This window comes from Pelodiscus sinensis, chromosome 1 (genome assembly GCF_049634645.1).
Source record: "Pelodiscus sinensis isolate JC-2024 chromosome 1, ASM4963464v1, whole genome shotgun sequence".
In the NCBI taxonomy this organism is placed as follows: domain Eukaryota; kingdom Metazoa; phylum Chordata; order Testudines; family Trionychidae; genus Pelodiscus; species Pelodiscus sinensis.
Window position 1 is genome coordinate 211,702,305 of NC_134711.1, and position 18,121 is coordinate 211,720,425.

At 41.8% G+C, this 18,121-nt stretch overlaps 1 protein-coding gene across 1 annotated transcript in view; it reads right to left on the reverse strand.

Moving 5' to 3' along the window:
* Positions 1–1,029: 1,029 nt before the first annotated feature.
* Positions 1,030–18,121, reverse strand: part of BMX (BMX non-receptor tyrosine kinase) — a 42,224-nt gene continuing 25,132 nt past the window's right edge. The window contains exons 9-20 of the mRNA XM_075914309.1: positions 17,179–17,238; positions 15,718–15,772; positions 14,537–14,616; positions 12,432–12,559; positions 12,108–12,182; positions 9,764–9,935; positions 7,971–8,187; positions 6,146–6,210; positions 5,886–6,004; positions 4,290–4,447; positions 3,369–3,482; positions 1,030–3,259 (exon numbers count right to left, since the gene is read on the reverse strand). Coding sequence (XP_075770424.1) covers positions 3,408–3,482; positions 4,290–4,447; positions 5,886–6,004; positions 6,146–6,210; positions 7,971–8,187; positions 9,764–9,935; positions 12,108–12,182; positions 12,432–12,559; positions 14,537–14,616; positions 15,718–15,772; positions 17,179–17,238 — 1,204 coding nt within the window. The 3' untranslated portion in view covers positions 1,030–3,259; positions 3,369–3,407. The remainder of the gene's footprint in view (positions 3,260–3,368; positions 3,483–4,289; positions 4,448–5,885; positions 6,005–6,145; positions 6,211–7,970; positions 8,188–9,763; positions 9,936–12,107; positions 12,183–12,431; positions 12,560–14,536; positions 14,617–15,717; positions 15,773–17,178; positions 17,239–18,121) is intronic.

The window sequence follows — 18,121 nt, forward strand, 5'->3', positions numbered from 1 at the left end:
TGGAAGAGGCAGGGTATGGGTGGGACCGTGGGGAGTTGAGCACCCCAGGGGCCCAGTGGAAGCCAGCACCTCTGAGCAGAGAAGTGCTTAAAGTGGCTCTTTCCTGCCTCAATCCCATATAAGTTAATGGGTATTTTCCATTAATGTGGGACCGGGATTTAATCTAGGACAGAGGCTCACAACTTCTCTCTTTTTGAGGCTCCTCCAAACATGCTATAAAAGCTCCATGGCCCCCAGTGCCACAACTGTTTTTCTCCATATGAGTGCCAAGGCCAGCATTAGGAGGTAGCATGCAGGGCAATTACCTGGGAGCCCACACCACGCAGGCCCTGCACAGCTATGTTGCTCAGGCTTTGCCTTCACTCCATGGTGGCAGGGCTTGAGTCCCTGGGTTTCAGCCCTGTGCAATGGACACCTGTTTGAGAACTGCTGATCTAGTAGACCTTGACTTGTTTTAATAATGAAATCACAGAACACTGAGTGTTTTTTTTTCAGTTTTATGGATATGTCCATGAAACAGCACACCTGACTCAGTTAAAATCCTATATCTCTCTAGTTAGATGTCAGTAATGCAGCTGACAGTGCCTTGCTACTAAAACAAAATTGTGCATGCATACCCACACAAGCATGCTTACTAATAATTTCATATTATGTGTGCATATTTCACTATATTTAATAGGGGAGTCTATCCTCTATTATTGGTAGTGTCTGAATTCTCTTTTTGATGGCTATGTGTGTTTTGCACCTTCCTACCCTCCTGGGTAACTTGTTCTATTTTTCATTTAGACCAACAAACAAATGTTATGCAAACAAGAAAGCAACTAAGCATGCAGTGTTCCCTTCATGCTGTAATGTCACAAAATGCCAGGCAATAATTCAATTGACAATGCAGAATAAGAGGTGTAGGCTAAAAATAACACTCTCAGCATCTGTTCATCACTTGCAGCTAAGAAATGTGTTCATTTTCAAGTCCCAAATGTCTTGGGAAGTCTTATTACATATAGGTGCAGGAAGACACTCACCACAAAACTCTGGTAAACTTGTACTTTGGGATGTGTGATGTTTGCATTTAGATGCAAAGTTACAGGGTTCTGATACAGACGATAGCCAAATCAACTTTGCAATGCTCCACTTAGGTTTGTCAAACTCAAATAATGCTGCCTCGTATAGGTTTGGAGTTCCATCCAAAGTACTAATTAAAGTCTCCTCTGAACATGATCAAAGTGGCTCCTATATCTATAACCATAACATTTGATATTAACAAGAGAAAGACTAACAGCAAACATTGGTTAAGGACATATAGAAAAAGTTCACGAATGACTCTTATATGTACTAGGCTTCAAAATGATTCAAGCAATTTAAAAAAGCAATTTAAAATGAAACTGAAAACAAGGGCAAGGCCTGTAAGGAAAGCTCAGTTAAAATCAACCATCTTCATTTGTCTTAAGCAACACTTCACAGTCTGTACCGGATATTACAGAGAAAAGGATAAAACATGGCTATGAAGAGATTACTGGCTAGTTCCTAATACATCAGACAGGAATTTTTGTTAATGAGCATCTTTTTCTCTCATGTGCCTGTCTCCCACTGTCATCTCATTGCCAAAGCATCCTCAGCATTAGTACTTCGGTCTGACTTAAATATACATATTCTTTCTGTATGTTCTTTCTACTCCTTTAAAAATATCAAGAAAGGTGGCAAGACAAACAGTTGAATACATATAATTCAATGTGCCATTCCCTCACCGGAACAGTTGAATACATATAATTCAATGTGCCATTCCCTCACCGAGCCATAATTATTATTATTATTATTATAAAAACTTCCATTAAGACAAACTTTTTAATTTCAAAAAGGAGAATTAAAAAAACTCTGAATAAAACACTATTCAAAATTTTTCAGCATGTATATAAATTAAAATAGGTCAAAATTGGCAAACCCGGGTGCCTAAGGTTAGGCTCCTAGATTTATATTTAAACATTTGCATAGAAGTGGCCTCATTTTCAGAGGTGCTGACATAGGCACCACTTTTACTTTTCCCCAGAGGTGCTGCACTACCTCTCTTCCCTGAGGCCCTGCCCATTCTCCAGCCCACCCCCAAAGACTCCACCTTCACCCTGCCTCTTCTTACGCCGCCTCCTCTGCCGATGCCTCACTCTCACTCCACCTATCTGGAGGGCCTTGCCCTCACTCCACCACTTTCTACTCCCTCTCCGAGGCCCTGCTGCTCTTCACCCTCCTCCTTACCTGCCAGATAACTGTTTGGCACCATCCCCCATCAGCTCTTTGGCAGCGCCCTGGATTAGCAGATTGGGGGTGCTGCCAAACAGCTTGGTCTGGAGGATGCTGAGTATCCACTATGTTTCCCCTGGCTGCTCCATCCCCAGAGCACCCATGGAGTAGGCACCTATGGGTGCTAAGCAATGCCAACACTGAAGTCAGTGGGAGCTACAGTTGCTTAGCACCTTTGAAAAGTCAAACCCATCTATTTAAGTGTCCAAATATGGATTTAAGAGCCAAATTTCAAGCACTGCAATTTGAAATTTTTTAGTCAGACCATTATGTTATTAACATTTCAAACTGTGATGGCTTTTTCAGGAAAATCGCCTTGTAATTCCAATATGTATGTTTCAACAGACCGGTTTAAGAGTTGTGGAATTTCTACATGAGGATAGTTTTGCATTATCAGGGATTAAATAGGGAATCTGAACATATCACTGCCAACATTAGCTCATAATTGTATTTCAAATGTCACACAGGTCTAGTTTAGAATGAACAATAAATCAAATCTATGTCATGAAGGCCCAGTCCAATATGTACTAGTCAATGGAGAGACTCCCAGGACTCCGATGAACTGAATCTGGCCCCAAACTGTTATGTTGTTTCACTGGCAATAGCATTCACATTAATGCCACTGGAGTTGCAGCCACTTGCACAGGTATGAATCTGATCCATAATACCAACCTCAGGCTTACATAACAGAAAATACCCTGGGCTCTGATAGGATAATGGGAAAACATATTATGCTTATATTGCCTACATTTGCATTTTCCAAATAAAGATTAATAAAAACCTGCTGTGACCTGAAAAAACCTCACTACAAACCTTGACCGAGTGTACATTATTGCTGGATATTTCACTGCTGTGAAGTACAATGGGGGGTCATACTAACAGCACTAGGAATGCATTTCTATGCTCTTCTTTCAGCTGGTACAAAGTCACCACTGGAGGAAGTTTACTTCTTTATGTTGTCAAAATGCTGGAAATTAAAAAACAATGAAAAATCAGAATAATACTGCTGGCTGGAGTCAGCCTGGTTTCAGAATTCATACAAGAGTATTAGCTCCTACAAAAGAGACAGATGATACCTCAACCAGTGTTCAAAGCCACATGATGAGAATTTATCTTTAAGGCTTGTCATCTTCTCTGAGTGTCTCAAGAATTGATATTAGCTGATGAAATGTGGGGCGCTTCTCTGGAAGCTACATGAAAACAAAGAACAAATTATATGACTACTTAACATTGAAAATATAACATATAGTTACTGTAACATTCATTTTTCTTAGCTCAAATATATAGAACTAAGAAATAATAGCATTTAAGTGGCAAAGCAATATATTCTTTTGAAAGTGCTATATGCTTTAAATCTCTCTTCTGGTTATATCTTGTTCTTTAAAATTTTTGTTCAAATTGAACTTATTTTTGTCATGCGTGAGTAATTCAAAAAATAACAATCACCATTTTATGATAGCAGCAGTAACGTGGCAGGCATTTTCTAGATATCCAAGAAGGGACATATCACAGTTTAAAGACAGGTAAACAGAGGTTGGATGAAGAATAAAAAAATCAGGATTATTTTTACTAGAGTCACTGTAGGCAGCATGACAATGGTCTTTAAGATAAATTTAAATATGAATATAGAAAGATCAATATTTGACCTACAAACCTTGACAGTCTCTCTTATGTTTAGAATTGCAGGCATATAGACATTATGATGAATCATTCAAACTCCAAATCTGTCATCCACTTTGAAACATATTTCAGGTATCTTCCTAAGTGAATGGTATACCTTCCTCAAAAGGAAAATTAAATAGTTCTCCTTCATCTTTAATGTATGGGCCCTTCCTCTGGTGTACTCTAGTAGAATGCTTTATGGAAACTAGTTTCTCTCTACAATTGATGTTCTTTAACAGAAACAGTTTATGTATTGATTTTTTTCAGCTGACCATCATGCGTCTCAAAAAATATTTTAGCAAGTTTCTCCAACGCATATGGACCAATGTTCTTACCTCATGCCAGCAGCTGTACATTATCTCGTAGATGGTCTCTGAGGCGAGTTGTGGTCGGTAAAGCCGATATCCCTCAGAAACTTTCTCAATCACTTGGATATTTTCATACAGTTCATAGGGTTGCTTTCCCAGAGTGAACACTTCCCACATTAAGATCCCTATGGGAGTTTTCATTGTTAAAAGACAAGAAATTTAACAGATAACCATTGCAGACCAAAACACCTAATGAATGCTCATTAACAGAATGGCAGTAACAGATGAGACTTTTATCAAAATGTTTTTTTAGAAAATGCCTGAGGATGATTTGTATCCAGTGTATGATGCTAGCAGTGTACTAGTGTCAGTGATGTTATATTCACATTGCAAACAACGTGATGTTTTAGTGGTATGTGAAGGTAAATGATACAGGTGTTTGGTGATAATGCCCAAGACATGGCAATCCAAGAACTGTCTTGTGTCAACTTTTAAAATAACACAGAACAGTGGTTCTCAACCTTTCCAGAGTACTGTACCCTTTTCAGGAGTCTAAGAGTGCATCTACACTGAAGGGCTTATCTCAAAATAAGCTTCACAAATTGAGCTATGTCAATTGCATAGCTTATTTAGAAATAGCTTATTTCGAAATACAGAGTGTCTCCACACAGCACTTATTTTGAAATAGAGCACTCTTCTTCCAACTTCCCTTACTCCTCGTACAATGAGGGTTACAGGAGTAGGAGTAAGAAGTCCTCCAGCTTGACAATAGTTTGACATTATTTCAAAATAACTGCCTGCTGTGCAGACGTGGACTAAGTTATTTTAAAATAACGCTAATTATTTTGAAGTAGTGTCGCAGTGTAGACATACCCTAAGTGTCACAGCATGCTGTTAATGAAAAATTGAGTACTTCCTCATTCTTACAACATAATTATAAAATAAACGAATTGGAATATAAGTACTGTATGTACATTTTAGTGTATAGTTTATAAAGTAGTATAAACAAGTCACTGTCTGTGTGAAATTTTAATTTTTACTCACTTAGCTAGTGCTTTTTATGTAGGCTGTTGTAAATCTAGCCAAATATCTAGATGAGTTGATGTACTCCCTGGAAGAAATCTGTGAATCCCAGGGGTACACATAACCATGTTGGAGAACTACTGATAAGAATAAGTATTAAAGAAATTTTGTAGATGATTTCCTCATGTGATTTTACAGATGTTTTTAAGGGACCAAGACAATTAGTCTTTTATCCCTGGTCTACACTAGGGAGTTATTTCAAAATAACCCCGCTTATTTTGAAATAATAAACAGAGTGTCTGAACTACCAAGCCCATTATTTTGAAATATTATTTGAAATCTGTACTCCTGACACACCCCCGGGAGGCCTCCCATAGCTCCCCAGTGCTTCCTGGGGCTCTGAATCTGAAGTAGCACGTCCACATTAACAGAGCTTGCTTTGGACTACATTCAGTTCTTCCCCATACTGACCATAGAGCACACTTATTCTTTCTCTCTGTAAGTGGTCCTAATGCCACTACATAAAACAATACACCACACCCAGAGAGTGTGTGAGTTACATAAGCACCTTCAATATGAAAGGTCAAATCCCATACGTACCAAAGGCCCATACATCTGATTTGCTGCTAAACTTGGTGTAATGGAAAACTTCTGGTGCTGACCACTTCACTGGAAACTTAGATCCTAACGAGCTTATATACAGGTCATCCAGAACATACCTGAAAGGGAAGAGCCAGTCGTCAGGCTGTGACAAATGTCTAGTGAAATCCTGCTTACTGCTTCTGCCCATTAGCTCCAAAAAGCCATTCACAACAGACATTATTGCACTGCAGCGGTTGAAGATTGCGTCCGTGGCTTACCTCGCCATCCCAAAGTCAGACACCTTCACGGTAAGATCACTATCAACCAAGCAGTTCCTAGCAGCCTTTGGTGGGAAAACAAGAAAACAGATTGAATGACCAAAATAACAGTTGGGGTATTTTCTAATAATATTTCTGTCCTGTAGAATTCCACTGGAAGGAGGCAGGGGTTAGAACCTGGATCAGCTGATGTTCCCATAATATCATCAAGAGACCCTGCACAGCTACAAGCAGGAGAATAGGTGCTACAGGAAATATAGCGAGCTGATTGGCCAGGTGCTCCTCCTTAACCTTAGAGGATGCCCCAGGAAGTTGTCTGGGTAACCACACAGACTTTGGCCTTCTGTGATGCCAGACTTTGCCTTGTCTCTTGATCTCCTATCCCAGCCTGAGTGATCCTGTGTCCTGATTCCAGGTTGGTACTACACCCGTCTTCCACTCTCTGACCCCAACTCTTTCTTACTCAGCTTGGCTCTTGTGATTCATCCAACTCCTGCTCACATGTAGGCCATATGACCACTAGCCCACTAGCTTCTATCTATGAAGTTCTTTGATATAAAAATGCACTATTTTTAATTTGTAACACGAATAATGAGTAGTTCTGCAACAGCATTTGTCATCCATTGATCTCACAGAGCTTTACGGAGGAAATCAGTATAATTATCCCCATTCTACAGAAGAGGACACTAAGGCACAGGGAGGGGCAGTCACCCAGAAAACCAATGGCAGTGCCATGAACTGAATGCCTGTATCATGGGTCCCAGACCAGTGTTCTAGCCCCTAGGAAGCACATCAAAAGTTGCTAGTACATCAAAAGCAAGAACACCACAGCAGTTTAGGAGAATGCTGATATGATTATTTACTGTGCATTATAAGGAAAGTGGAATATTGAGAGACAATATAAGCAATATGGGCAATGAATAGGCAATAAGAGCCCAGTTCTGTGCAGACTTATTTTTGTGAGCATTTACCCTCTACCCTGAGGGTTATTAATCCCAGGGATATGATTCATACCTCCTAAAGACAAGATTTATTCTTGGCTCTCCATCATGTGTAATAATCAGTAGCTAATTTTCAAAAGTTGCTTTTATATTTATAATTTGAACGTTGCCTGGATACACTGTTCAATACCCTAGATTTCTGATTTTAATGTGCAGACTGGTTAGTGACCTGTCCAGTTACTTGATTCATGTAAACAAATAAATAATGGCAAACCTTAAAACAAATATTTAAAATTATGGTTGGGGATGGAGAGATTGGCCCGAGGAACCTTTTAAAAATACATCTCTCTCCATATTGTAGATTCGCATACATTTTCAAATGGCTATAGTCACACCACCCAATGTCATGACTGAGACTGGAACATGTGTTTCCAGGAGCAGGAGATAACTCTCTTTCAGTGATCTCCTACAACAACCAATTTGATTCTACCCCAATCCATGTGCCAATGTTCTTGAACACTCACCTGTACAAAGAGCAGGCCTAGAGACTAATTGATTAATTGATTCTGCTCTCAGCTACACTAGTGTAAAATAGAGTTGGACCACTATAGAACCAGGATGCATAATGGAAGGAAGAAGATGCAAGTGAGTAAAATACTGGCTTATTACAACACAATCTGAAAGGTCTTGACATGGCTGATCATCTCATAACAGTAATAAAACATCACTAAAAAGAACTCTCTATTCCAATGGCCAACATGTCCATGCAGTTACACTTGCTTTATGCCAGTGTGAGTTATTCTGGTCCAAAATTGGAGTAGCAGAGTGCTGAATCAGGTCCTAACTCTCTTCCCCCTACCTATGGGATAATGGCTAGAGCTTACCAAGTCTCGATGAATGAACTGCTGACTCTCTAAGAAGGACATAGCTTCACAAATGTTATAACACATTTCCAGCAACTGAAAGGGTTGCAGCTCCTTTCCATGACTCTTCAAGTAGTGAAGCAAGCAGCCATTAGCCATATATTCAGATACTATGTAGATGGGATAGGTCTTTGTGCAAACTCCATAGAGCTTAACAAGTTTGGGATGGTTAAGTTTCCTGAAATAAAAAAATAAAAAATAAATACATTCCTCTGTTTTGTGAGCTTTTCTTCCTCATTATTATCTTGTAATTCCTAAAGAAATGTTTGGAACCACACAAATACATAACAATTAATAAGAGGATAGCCTCGTTAGTAAATCCTTGCACAAAAGTTCGGGTTTCATCAATGATGTCTTAGATTTTAAACTTTCCCTTTCAAGCACAGGTTAATTTCTTTCTCCATGCTAGCAATAAACATGTGCTCAAATAATCAGTTACGGTGAAACTGACTCCTTTAGGTTGCAGTAGTGCAGATCTTTGAACTAGGGATGTTAAATATCGGTTAATTGAATAATCGATTAACCTCATGAATTTTTATCGGTTACTCGACTATTCTATAGTTCCCGAGGGTGGGACCAGCAGCCAGTGTGCTCCGGCCTCCCCCTGAGGAGACCCTTGCCACTCCATGCTGCTGCTTCTGTGTCAGAGTAGAGTGCCAGGTGGGAGCTGGTATGCAAGGGGAACCAGTTTAAAAAACAGCTCCCCTCGTGGACCAGCGGACCAGCTGCCAGCAGCCCCTGTCGAGGAAGCGGTCTGAGCTCTCAGACTTAGTGCGAGCTGGAACTGAGCCAGGCTGCCTGCACACCTGGCTCCTAGTACACTTTAAATGCAGAGTTGCAGCAGGGGTAGATCCTGGACCTGGTGGAAGCCAGGACTGAGTCAGGCTGCCGGCCAGCCTGTTAAAAAATTTACTGGCAAGAGGTGGAGGTGAAATGCGTGTAATAGTATAATAGTATAGTTGATTAACCAAAGCAGAAGCTCTTTCTACACAGTGCCAAATTTTGAAATAAAGTACTATTTCCACAGGGATGCCGGAATAGTGTGCCCGTTATTTTGAAATATATTTTGAAATAACAGGCATGTTTAAAGATGTGGAATAGCTATTTCGGGATACCAGAAGTATCCTGAAATAGCTCTGCTGTGTAGACATAGCCTAAGAGAACATAGCAAAGTAGAATCAGCTCATATAACCATTTCACCTAACCCACTGATAGGGGCACAGACCATTTCCTGTGTTGTGACATCCCTAAAAGGGCCTTGAATAAAACAATTTGCAAACTGGTATCTCACTGTGGAGCCTGGGGTAGTTACCTCCCCCTACCAATGTGAAATATAATCTGGATGCATTCCTGGATCTGACACATCCCATCTACTCATGTCTGTGACATTGCCACCTGCTGCTGGTGCCAGAAATAGATCATTCCATCCTTGCCTGTTGGAGGAGGTATTTCTGCGATGAAGTACATTTTTAAATCACGCATGTAGCAGCTCTGCAGTCAGTGCCACTGAGAAGCACTATAATACTGATTACTGCTAACTCCAGCAATCTCTCTACTATTCTGTCGATGCCTCTTTTAATGTGATGCCCCTAAGAGGCCACATACGTAGCCTATGCTAAAGTTGCCTGTGGGTACTTATGGTTTTACTTTTATTTTGAAGAGGCACTTTTTTCAGTGACTATTCTGTATTACTGACGTCACCTGGGGAAGATCTTTATTTGCAATGTTATTTCATCAAGCAAAGTGCAGCTTACATCATGGTGTGAGCTTCCTCTATGAATTCATCTTCTGACATTGATCCTTCTTTAATCATCTTAATGGCAACATCATACTTTCCTTTCCATTTTCCCATCTGCACCACTCCGAACTGGCCACTTCCTAATTCCTTGAGCAGGACGATTTCTTCTCGTTTCAGCTCCCAGATCCCTAGTGGGACAAAAGTAATTCCCTTTAGCTACCAGCATGACACCTGCAGTCACAGGGTCCTAAAGGCATCCATTTGTTTTCTTTTGCCGTTCATGAAAGCGTTCCACGTGGAGTCTACAGGTTACATATGTGAGTTGCAGCAGAAATGGGCACCCTGTAGCTCCCTCCCCAAGGGTCATTGGATACTGAGGATGTTAGTTCACAAAACCAGACAATATTCATGTGGCTTTTGAAGGACTTTTGGGTCAAGCAATAGAAATATCGCCAGTCTGTTTTACACTTGGCCTTGCAAACAAATGCAATCTCACCACTTAGTGTGCTAGAACATAATGAGAAAGGGTGAGATGGCCATGGCATGGGTGTGTGCAGATGGACAGAGTGCACAAGCAGCCCATCCATCACTTGATCCCCGAAAGAGTCGGAAGGCCATTGGACCAGATTCCCCAACATCCACCCACACACACAGCAGCCTTTGGAATAGGCTGCATGTGCTGGTGGGTAGTAACTGCATTCAGATTCTAGAACAGTGGTTCTCAACCTATTAACCATTGTGGGCCTCATATGCAGCTCTCTGTGTTAGGTGGGCCACATCCACAAATTGGTAAATGAAATTTAATGTTGGTAAATATGAAATAATGCACATTAGAAAAAATATCCCAACAATACAATATGATGGGGACTAATTTAGCTATAACTACTCAAGAAAGAGAGAGAGATCTTAGAGTCATTGTGGATAGTTCTCTGAAAACATCCACTCAATGTGCAGCAGCAGTCAAAAAAGCAAACAATGTTGGGACTCATTAAAAAGGGATAGAGAATAAGACAGAGACTATCTTATTGCCTCTATATAAAGCCATGGTACGCCCACATCTTGAATACTGCATACACATGTGGTAGTCTCATTTCAAAAAAGATATATTGGCTTTGGAAAAAAGTTCAGAAAAAGCAACAAAAATGATGAGGGGTTTGGAACGGGGCCCATATGAAGAGAGATTAAAAAGACTGGGACATTTCAGCTTAGAAAAGAGGAGCCTGAGGGGGGATATGATAGAGGTCTATAAAAACATGACTGGTGAGGAAAAAGTGAATAAGGAAAAGTTATTTACTTGTTCTCATAATATAGGAACTAGCGGTCATCAAATGAAATTAATAGGTAGCAGGCTTAAAACAAACAAAAGAAAGTTTTTCTTCACATAGTGCACAGTCTGCCTGTGGAACTCCTTGCCAAAGGAGGTTGTAAAGACTAGGGCTTTGTCTACACTGCAAAGAGATCTTCTGCAAAAACTTCTTGCGCAAAAGCGCGTCTACACCTCAAAGCGTATTGCAAAAGCGATGTGCTTTTGTGCAAGAAAGAGTCCACACTAAACGGACACTCTTGCGCAAGAAAGTTCTGATTGTCATTCACAAAATGGCCCTCAGATCACCTGTGCTTTTTGTGATCATCTCTTTTTGCACAAGAAACCCCTGTTGAGCATACACACACATCTTTTTGCATAAGAACTCTTGCGCAAAAAGGAGTTATGACTCGTAGAAGTAGGTATACCTACACCGCAAAAAGCCCTCTGTTCTGTCGATTGACTGTAGATTTTTTTGTGCAAAAGTGCGCTTGAGATGTGGACACTCCACGGGTTTTTGAACAAAACCCCTGTAGTGTAGACATAGCCTAGGACTTTAACAGGGTTCAAGAAAGAACTAGATAAATCCATCGAGGTTAGATCCACCAATGATTATTAGCCAGGATGGGTTGGAATGGTGTCCGTAGCCTCTGTCAGAGGCTGGAAATGGGTGTTGGGAGAGGGATTGCTTGATGATTCCCTGTTCTGTTCACTCCTTCTGGGGCATCTGGTATTGGCCACTGTCGGCAGACAGGATTCTGGGCTCGATGGACCTTTGGTCTGACCCAGTATGGCTGTTCTTATGTTCTTATCCACATGACATATATTCTATCCATACTGCCCTGAGGATGTCACATGGGCTGCAGCTGTGTGCTGACTAGGCCACAAGTGGCCCATGGGTTGAGTAACACTAATCTAGAAGCTTAAAGGATTTGAGGATTCACCTCTGAGATCCCCTCACAGCAGCCTGGTGAGTGTCCAGCAGGGGGTGCTCAACTAGCATTTGACAGGTGGCAAACAGTGACAATAGTTTTAAAAGAGAAAATCATGTCCATACCATTTCCCAAGGAGGCTGTGGATGGGACCTTATTTACTTTCGTAGTCACAGCATGTCGAAGCCTGGTAATAATACCTACAAAGAAGGCCAGTCAATGATCACAATACATACAGCACATTAATTATTTATTAATTATTATTATTATTAGCTAATATACATCTATTCTTATTATTTAGTTCACTGAGTAGGGCAAGAGATTCGCCATACAGTCTACAAACCCAGTAACTTGGGTCTCTCTAATCTATCTATGGCAGAATACATATGACAGGAGACAAACACTTTCAGGGTCACCAGAAGGGACAGGGAGAGATTGCAGTGGTTTACCTGCTGAGTTATGCTGATGATAGTGAATGAGCTGGGGAACGGAATCAAAACAATAATTTTCAGCCAGATAATATTTGTTTTCGTGGTTCGTGTTCACGTGGTAATGTTTGACAGTTCCTTTTTTTTCTCTGAAAAATAACACAAAGTAATTTTTATGTAAGAGCCTTGTTAAATGGACTTAATAAAGTCCAAGTCTTATTTAGTTAATTAGACAGGTAGTCACCAATCTCAAAATACACCTGTTACACTTCTGATGCTATTTTTTCTTTGCTGCTACCAGTTGTCATTCAGTTAAGGGAATGCTTTGCTTAGTAAGTGGTATTAGCAGTCCTGTAAGTGAAGTGATACTTTTATTTCACTGAGCAGTCCTTTTACAAAATTATGTTGCAAATTTTTCATATTTCCTTAGCTTCTAAGAAGTAGTATTCAGAAAGCTAGTCATATTTATAATAGGGATGTAAATAACTACTCAAGTAGTTGACTACCCAATAAGCCTGGATTTATGGCGTAATCGAGTCACTACTTGACTACTTGCTCCCCACCTGTTGCTGCCTCTGATACAGAGGCAGCAAGTGGGGGGAAGCAAGAGTCTAAGCTGGGGGATCTGACTTAAAAGTCGGTTCCCCCAGCACAGTCTTCACAGTGTGGGGAGGGAGGACAGGGGAGGCAGATTGCTCAGTCCCGGGGGTTCTGGACCTATCCCCGCTGCAGCTCTGCAGTTTAAATGTAGAAGTAGCAAGGTTGCCTGCGTGCCTGGCTCCTACTACATTTAAACTGCAGAGCCACAGAGGGGCCCCTTATCAACTAATTGTGTACTCGATACAAATTGTATCAACTAAACAATTAGTCAATTACCTGCTTCTTAACATCCTTAATTTACACTAACTGCCGGGGGAGAGGAAAAAACTTTTTCCATGAAAATCATAGACCCATAGGGATAGGGTCATCTGGCAGTGGATTTCAAACTATGAGTCATGACCCAGTACCGGATCGTGGGATGTCAGGCACTGGGTCTTGTTGCTGCATGGGGATCAGGCGACCAGTGGGAGTGATAAGGCAGATGACCTGCCTGTCCAGGCACCGCAGACTGTGCGGCAGGCCCGGATCCTTGGTGTGGGGGAGGGAGAGAAGAGCACGCACAGAGCTCTGTGCACAGCCCCTGCCCTGAGCACTAGCTCCACACTCCCATTGGCTGGGCACCTACTGCTGGCTGCTTCTGGGGTGCATAGTCTGTGGTGCCAGGATAGGCAGGAAACTGCCTTAGCACCCCTGCTGCACCGCTGACTGGGAGCTGCTCAAGGTAAGCCCCTCCTGCCCCAGCCCTTCTCCCCCTCCCAAAGCTGGAGCACCCTTCAACACCCCAAAGCTCTCATCCTCAGTCCCACCCTGGAGCCTGCACACTAGTCAAATTATGTTGGGTCACAGGCATCAACAATTTTGTTCAACTGGGTAATGAGAAAAAAAGTTTGAAAACGACTGGTCTAGTCTAACCCTTGGCCAAGATGCAGGATTTGTTGTTCTATATGTTATTTAATGCAAACAACGATGATAGGGAACTAGGGTATTGTATCTTCTTTTGAAGCATCTGTTGCTGGCCACCACTGATTGCAGGATATTTGACTAGAAGGACCAGTGGTTTGATCCACTAAGGTAGTTTTTTTCTGAATGTTTCCAGTTCTATTTCTAACCTCGCTTTGCTTTTATCCTGCCCCTCCCAAGCTTGATCTCCTCTCTCCTTCCCTATTTTTCTCTGTCTTCAGTTGTCCTCTTTCTTCCCTGCATTACATTAACCTCCTATATGACTTATCCTGCTCCATGTTCAGCTGGCTGTAAGAGTCCTTTCCAGCACTCTCCTATGCTGTCATCCCTGCAATGAGCACATCTCTCTGTAGGGCTTCCTCTCTCTGTTGCAGTGGACTCAGCATAAGGGACCAGAGGGTTAAGGCACAGCTGGATTTAGAGGGATAATAACTGTTTAGAAGTCTGTACCAAGGTTGCCCAGAGTTCAGTTCTGATTTGATGAAATAACTTTGATACTGAATGGTTCCAGGTAACAAACCCATGGGGCACACAACAGAAACAAAACCAATCCTTTTGATACTCACTCCAGAGCTTTGCTGAATACAGACACTGTGTACTTTCCCATGCGGCTTGAATTTCGAACCATAAAAGCACCTTCTTTCCCCTAAAAATAATAAATGAAAAGAAAGGGAAACATCATGCGAAACATCCACTATCTGAGAAATATTTTGAAATTTTGCCTAGATGCGTGTTCCTTTAAACTCTCTTTGGATTTCCAATGTCTCAGTATATCTGGGGGGCCAAACAGATAGATATTCAGAACATATTCATTATCAGGCAATTTGTAATGTGAGAGGCAGCTAAATCCTATTGCCCCTCCTCTTTTCTATCCCCCAACTTTTCACTCTCAAATTCTGCTTTTCACTATAGGTAGGTGCTGCAATTCTGGTTTCCACAAGGGCTTTCTTAGTAGTACCTGTAGTGGTGGCATTGGTCTTGTGCTTCATTTGATTGTTGTGTGGCTGGAGCAAGTCCAGCTGCGACTAAGATTCAGTGCTGCAAGGTGCTGCAAAATCTCATGTCCCATTCAGCTCAATAGGATTTGGGACCATTCAATGTCTGATCTGGCCATAGGTATCTAGTCCTGCTACTGGTCCCCCTTCCCTCTTAGAAACACACAGTGGTTCACCATGATTCTACTTCACTTCTGCCCTTGGGGCAGGCAGCTGAGAAGGAATGCAGGGGCCTGGCTGGGGCGAGCATGGGTGTGAGCTGTGCAGCAGTGCCTGAGCACTAATGCAACAGGTAATACACAAGAAATGAGCATGAAGGGACTTAAGAGGGATAATAGGGAAGAGCCCTAACTGCTGACCTGTCAGGTCTCTGATGGAAAGGAGCATGTCATTGCCATTGTCTAATTGTCCCCATTTGTTCACATCACAGAACACTCCCCTATCCCCCGGTATCCTCTCACTGGCAGTCTGGACACAAAAAAGACCAACATCTGAAATGGCAATTTAGGGTCTTGCATGCCAGGAGTGAAATTCATTGGCAGAGCTTCAGGTCCCCTTCATTCACTCGCAACCTTTTTGAAACCTAATTACTCCTACATCTTCATACTAAGCTAATTTCTATTTTAGATTCTACCATTCTCACTTTAAAGAGCATTAGCACCCTCTAGACACAAGGAACAGCAAAAACAACAATTGATGCAGAAACATTTGGAGAGAGGTTTAAGCACAATTACTAAAGATATTTCTGGTACCTTCTGTCGCAGGAGTTGCTCTGACTGGGCCCTGGAGAGATCACCTGCATACCAACTGCAGCAAGAAATATGGTTTACAGCATGGTTTCTGAATAACTGTTTGGCAACACAGACTTATGAAAAACTCTTACAAGATGCTTCATTTTCAAATCTGCTTTTAAAAAGCCAAAATATCTATCTGACATAGTCCTGATAGTAATAGTACTTGATCACCTCACAGTTTTTAATGCATTTATCTTCACAACACCCCTATAAGGCAAGGCAGCGCTATTATCTTCAGTCTTCAGGTGGCAAACTAAAGCACAGAGCAACTAAAAAATTGCCCCAGGTTACACATGAGTGTCCTAGCCAAATTCTCTAGCCACCGAAGCATTTTGCCTTTCTGGTATAGATCAAGATACATTTGCTAGTTACATGTGATTTCTAAGGTAACAATTAAGTGTGATCTTGAAATAGGTGAAAGTACAGGATGAACAAATAAATATATTCTGAATTAGCCTCTTAGAACACTGAGACTCACTGCTGTTTATTCCACACAGATGATACCTATAACGTTACATTATTAACAGTAGATCACATGACACTCAGGACCAAATTTGGAAGCTCACTCCCAAATGCTCAGATATTTAAATACCCATTTAGATGTATTATTCTGGGGAAAGTAAGAGTGTAAGCAAACTGTGGCTTCCAGGGAGCCTTCCTTTATCCATTAAGATTGTCCCTTGAGAGGCCACGTGTAAGCTAACAATTGACAGTTTTCAAACACAAAGTTCCTTAATGGTGTTTTTAATAAAAAAAACTCAGATCATTAAAAATTTAACATCTAGGGTAACCGCTGCCTCTCCATATTCTCTGTGTAGGGTCTTGGGGTCACTGACATCATGTAAGTAGCCCCATTCCTGTGGCTCTCCTCACCCTGACTTGGATCTCAGCATGGCACCCTGCTCTGCAGCTTTCAGAGAGTGAGGATTCTTTTTCTCTCTCTCCCCCACCACCATGGAGAGCCCTTCATGCACCCCATCATGGGGAGACTTTCAAATGAAACGCATCAACTGTTGTCACTCCTGCACATTTGAACCCCTTTGTGATAGTCAGGCTTTAACGGATATAATCTGTTAAAAATGTGAAAGCTCCCAAAGGAAGGAGACAGATACTTCCCATATGTTTTCAACAGAAAATCCCCTCAGCCTTCTCATGGATGTCTATCTTTTGTGTACATGCCACTTTATCAGGGTAGCAGACAGGCTTTTCTTAAAAGCATTCCCATCCACTGACTTGTTGGATGAAAACAGAGTCATTCCACTGGAAGATTATTAATAATAAGGAAGATTTGTATTGCCAAAGGATTGAGAGGAGGATAAATGCTTGAGCATGCTAGGTCCTGGGCAGACATCTAATGGAAAGGTCATCCTAGTCTCAAAGAACTTAAGGTTTACATATGAAAATGCTCCACATGCTCACTCATGCGCGACAATGTTCTCCTCTTCTTCTGATGAAGCGTCACTTCCACTGGAGTTTTCCCTACAAAGACAAAATACTCCACTGAAATCATGATTAAATACGCCAACCTTCTTTGAGTCCAAATGCATATTGAAGGTATTCACGCCGAACTACTATTGGCTGAGCCCAAAGAGGATTCTTACTCCCTTCAGGCAAATTTGAGGAGATATTTCATTTACTTTCTATTTCTTTTTTGGTTTGGTGAAAGTCAAAAAATTAAACATTTTCCCATGGTAAAATATGCTAACCTCCATTTTAAAGCTACAGCAGAGGCAGCTGAATTTAGCAAATGAACATGTTGCAGTTAAAAAGTCCTTTGTAAATAGCAATGCCTTGTCTAGTTGTGGGAGGAAATTTAAACTTCAATTTTCAAAATTATCAGTTGAAAAATCAGGAGCATGCTCAGAGGGCATTCACTGAAACTTATGAGCAGAGTCTAATATCCCTCCACCCCCTTCATGATAATACAGTAATTCCTCATTTAACACGTGCCTGCTTAACAAGTTTTCGCGATAGCACGATTTTTTTTGTTAGGGAATGTTTTTTGAATTACACGACCGTCCCCGTAATAACATGATTTCCCCAGCCGGCCTGTTGCCGGCGGCTGTGTGGGGCTTCCCCCACCTCCCTGCAAAGTGGCGGAGGGTTCGCCGTTCGCCGCACTGTTCCCTGCTGACTCCTCCTCACCGGACGCCTTGCCCCCTCTCCTCTGCCCCCACTTGCAGGCTGGTGGCTGGGTTTCCCCAGATGGCCCATCGCTGGCGACAGCACAGGGCTTCCCCCACCTCCCTGCAAAGCGCCGGAGGGTTCACCGCTCACCATGCCATTCCCTGGCGACCCTCCTCGCTGGACACAGTGCGGGTCCCGGCAGACCTGTCACAGGGTTATGCTCCCAACCAGGGGC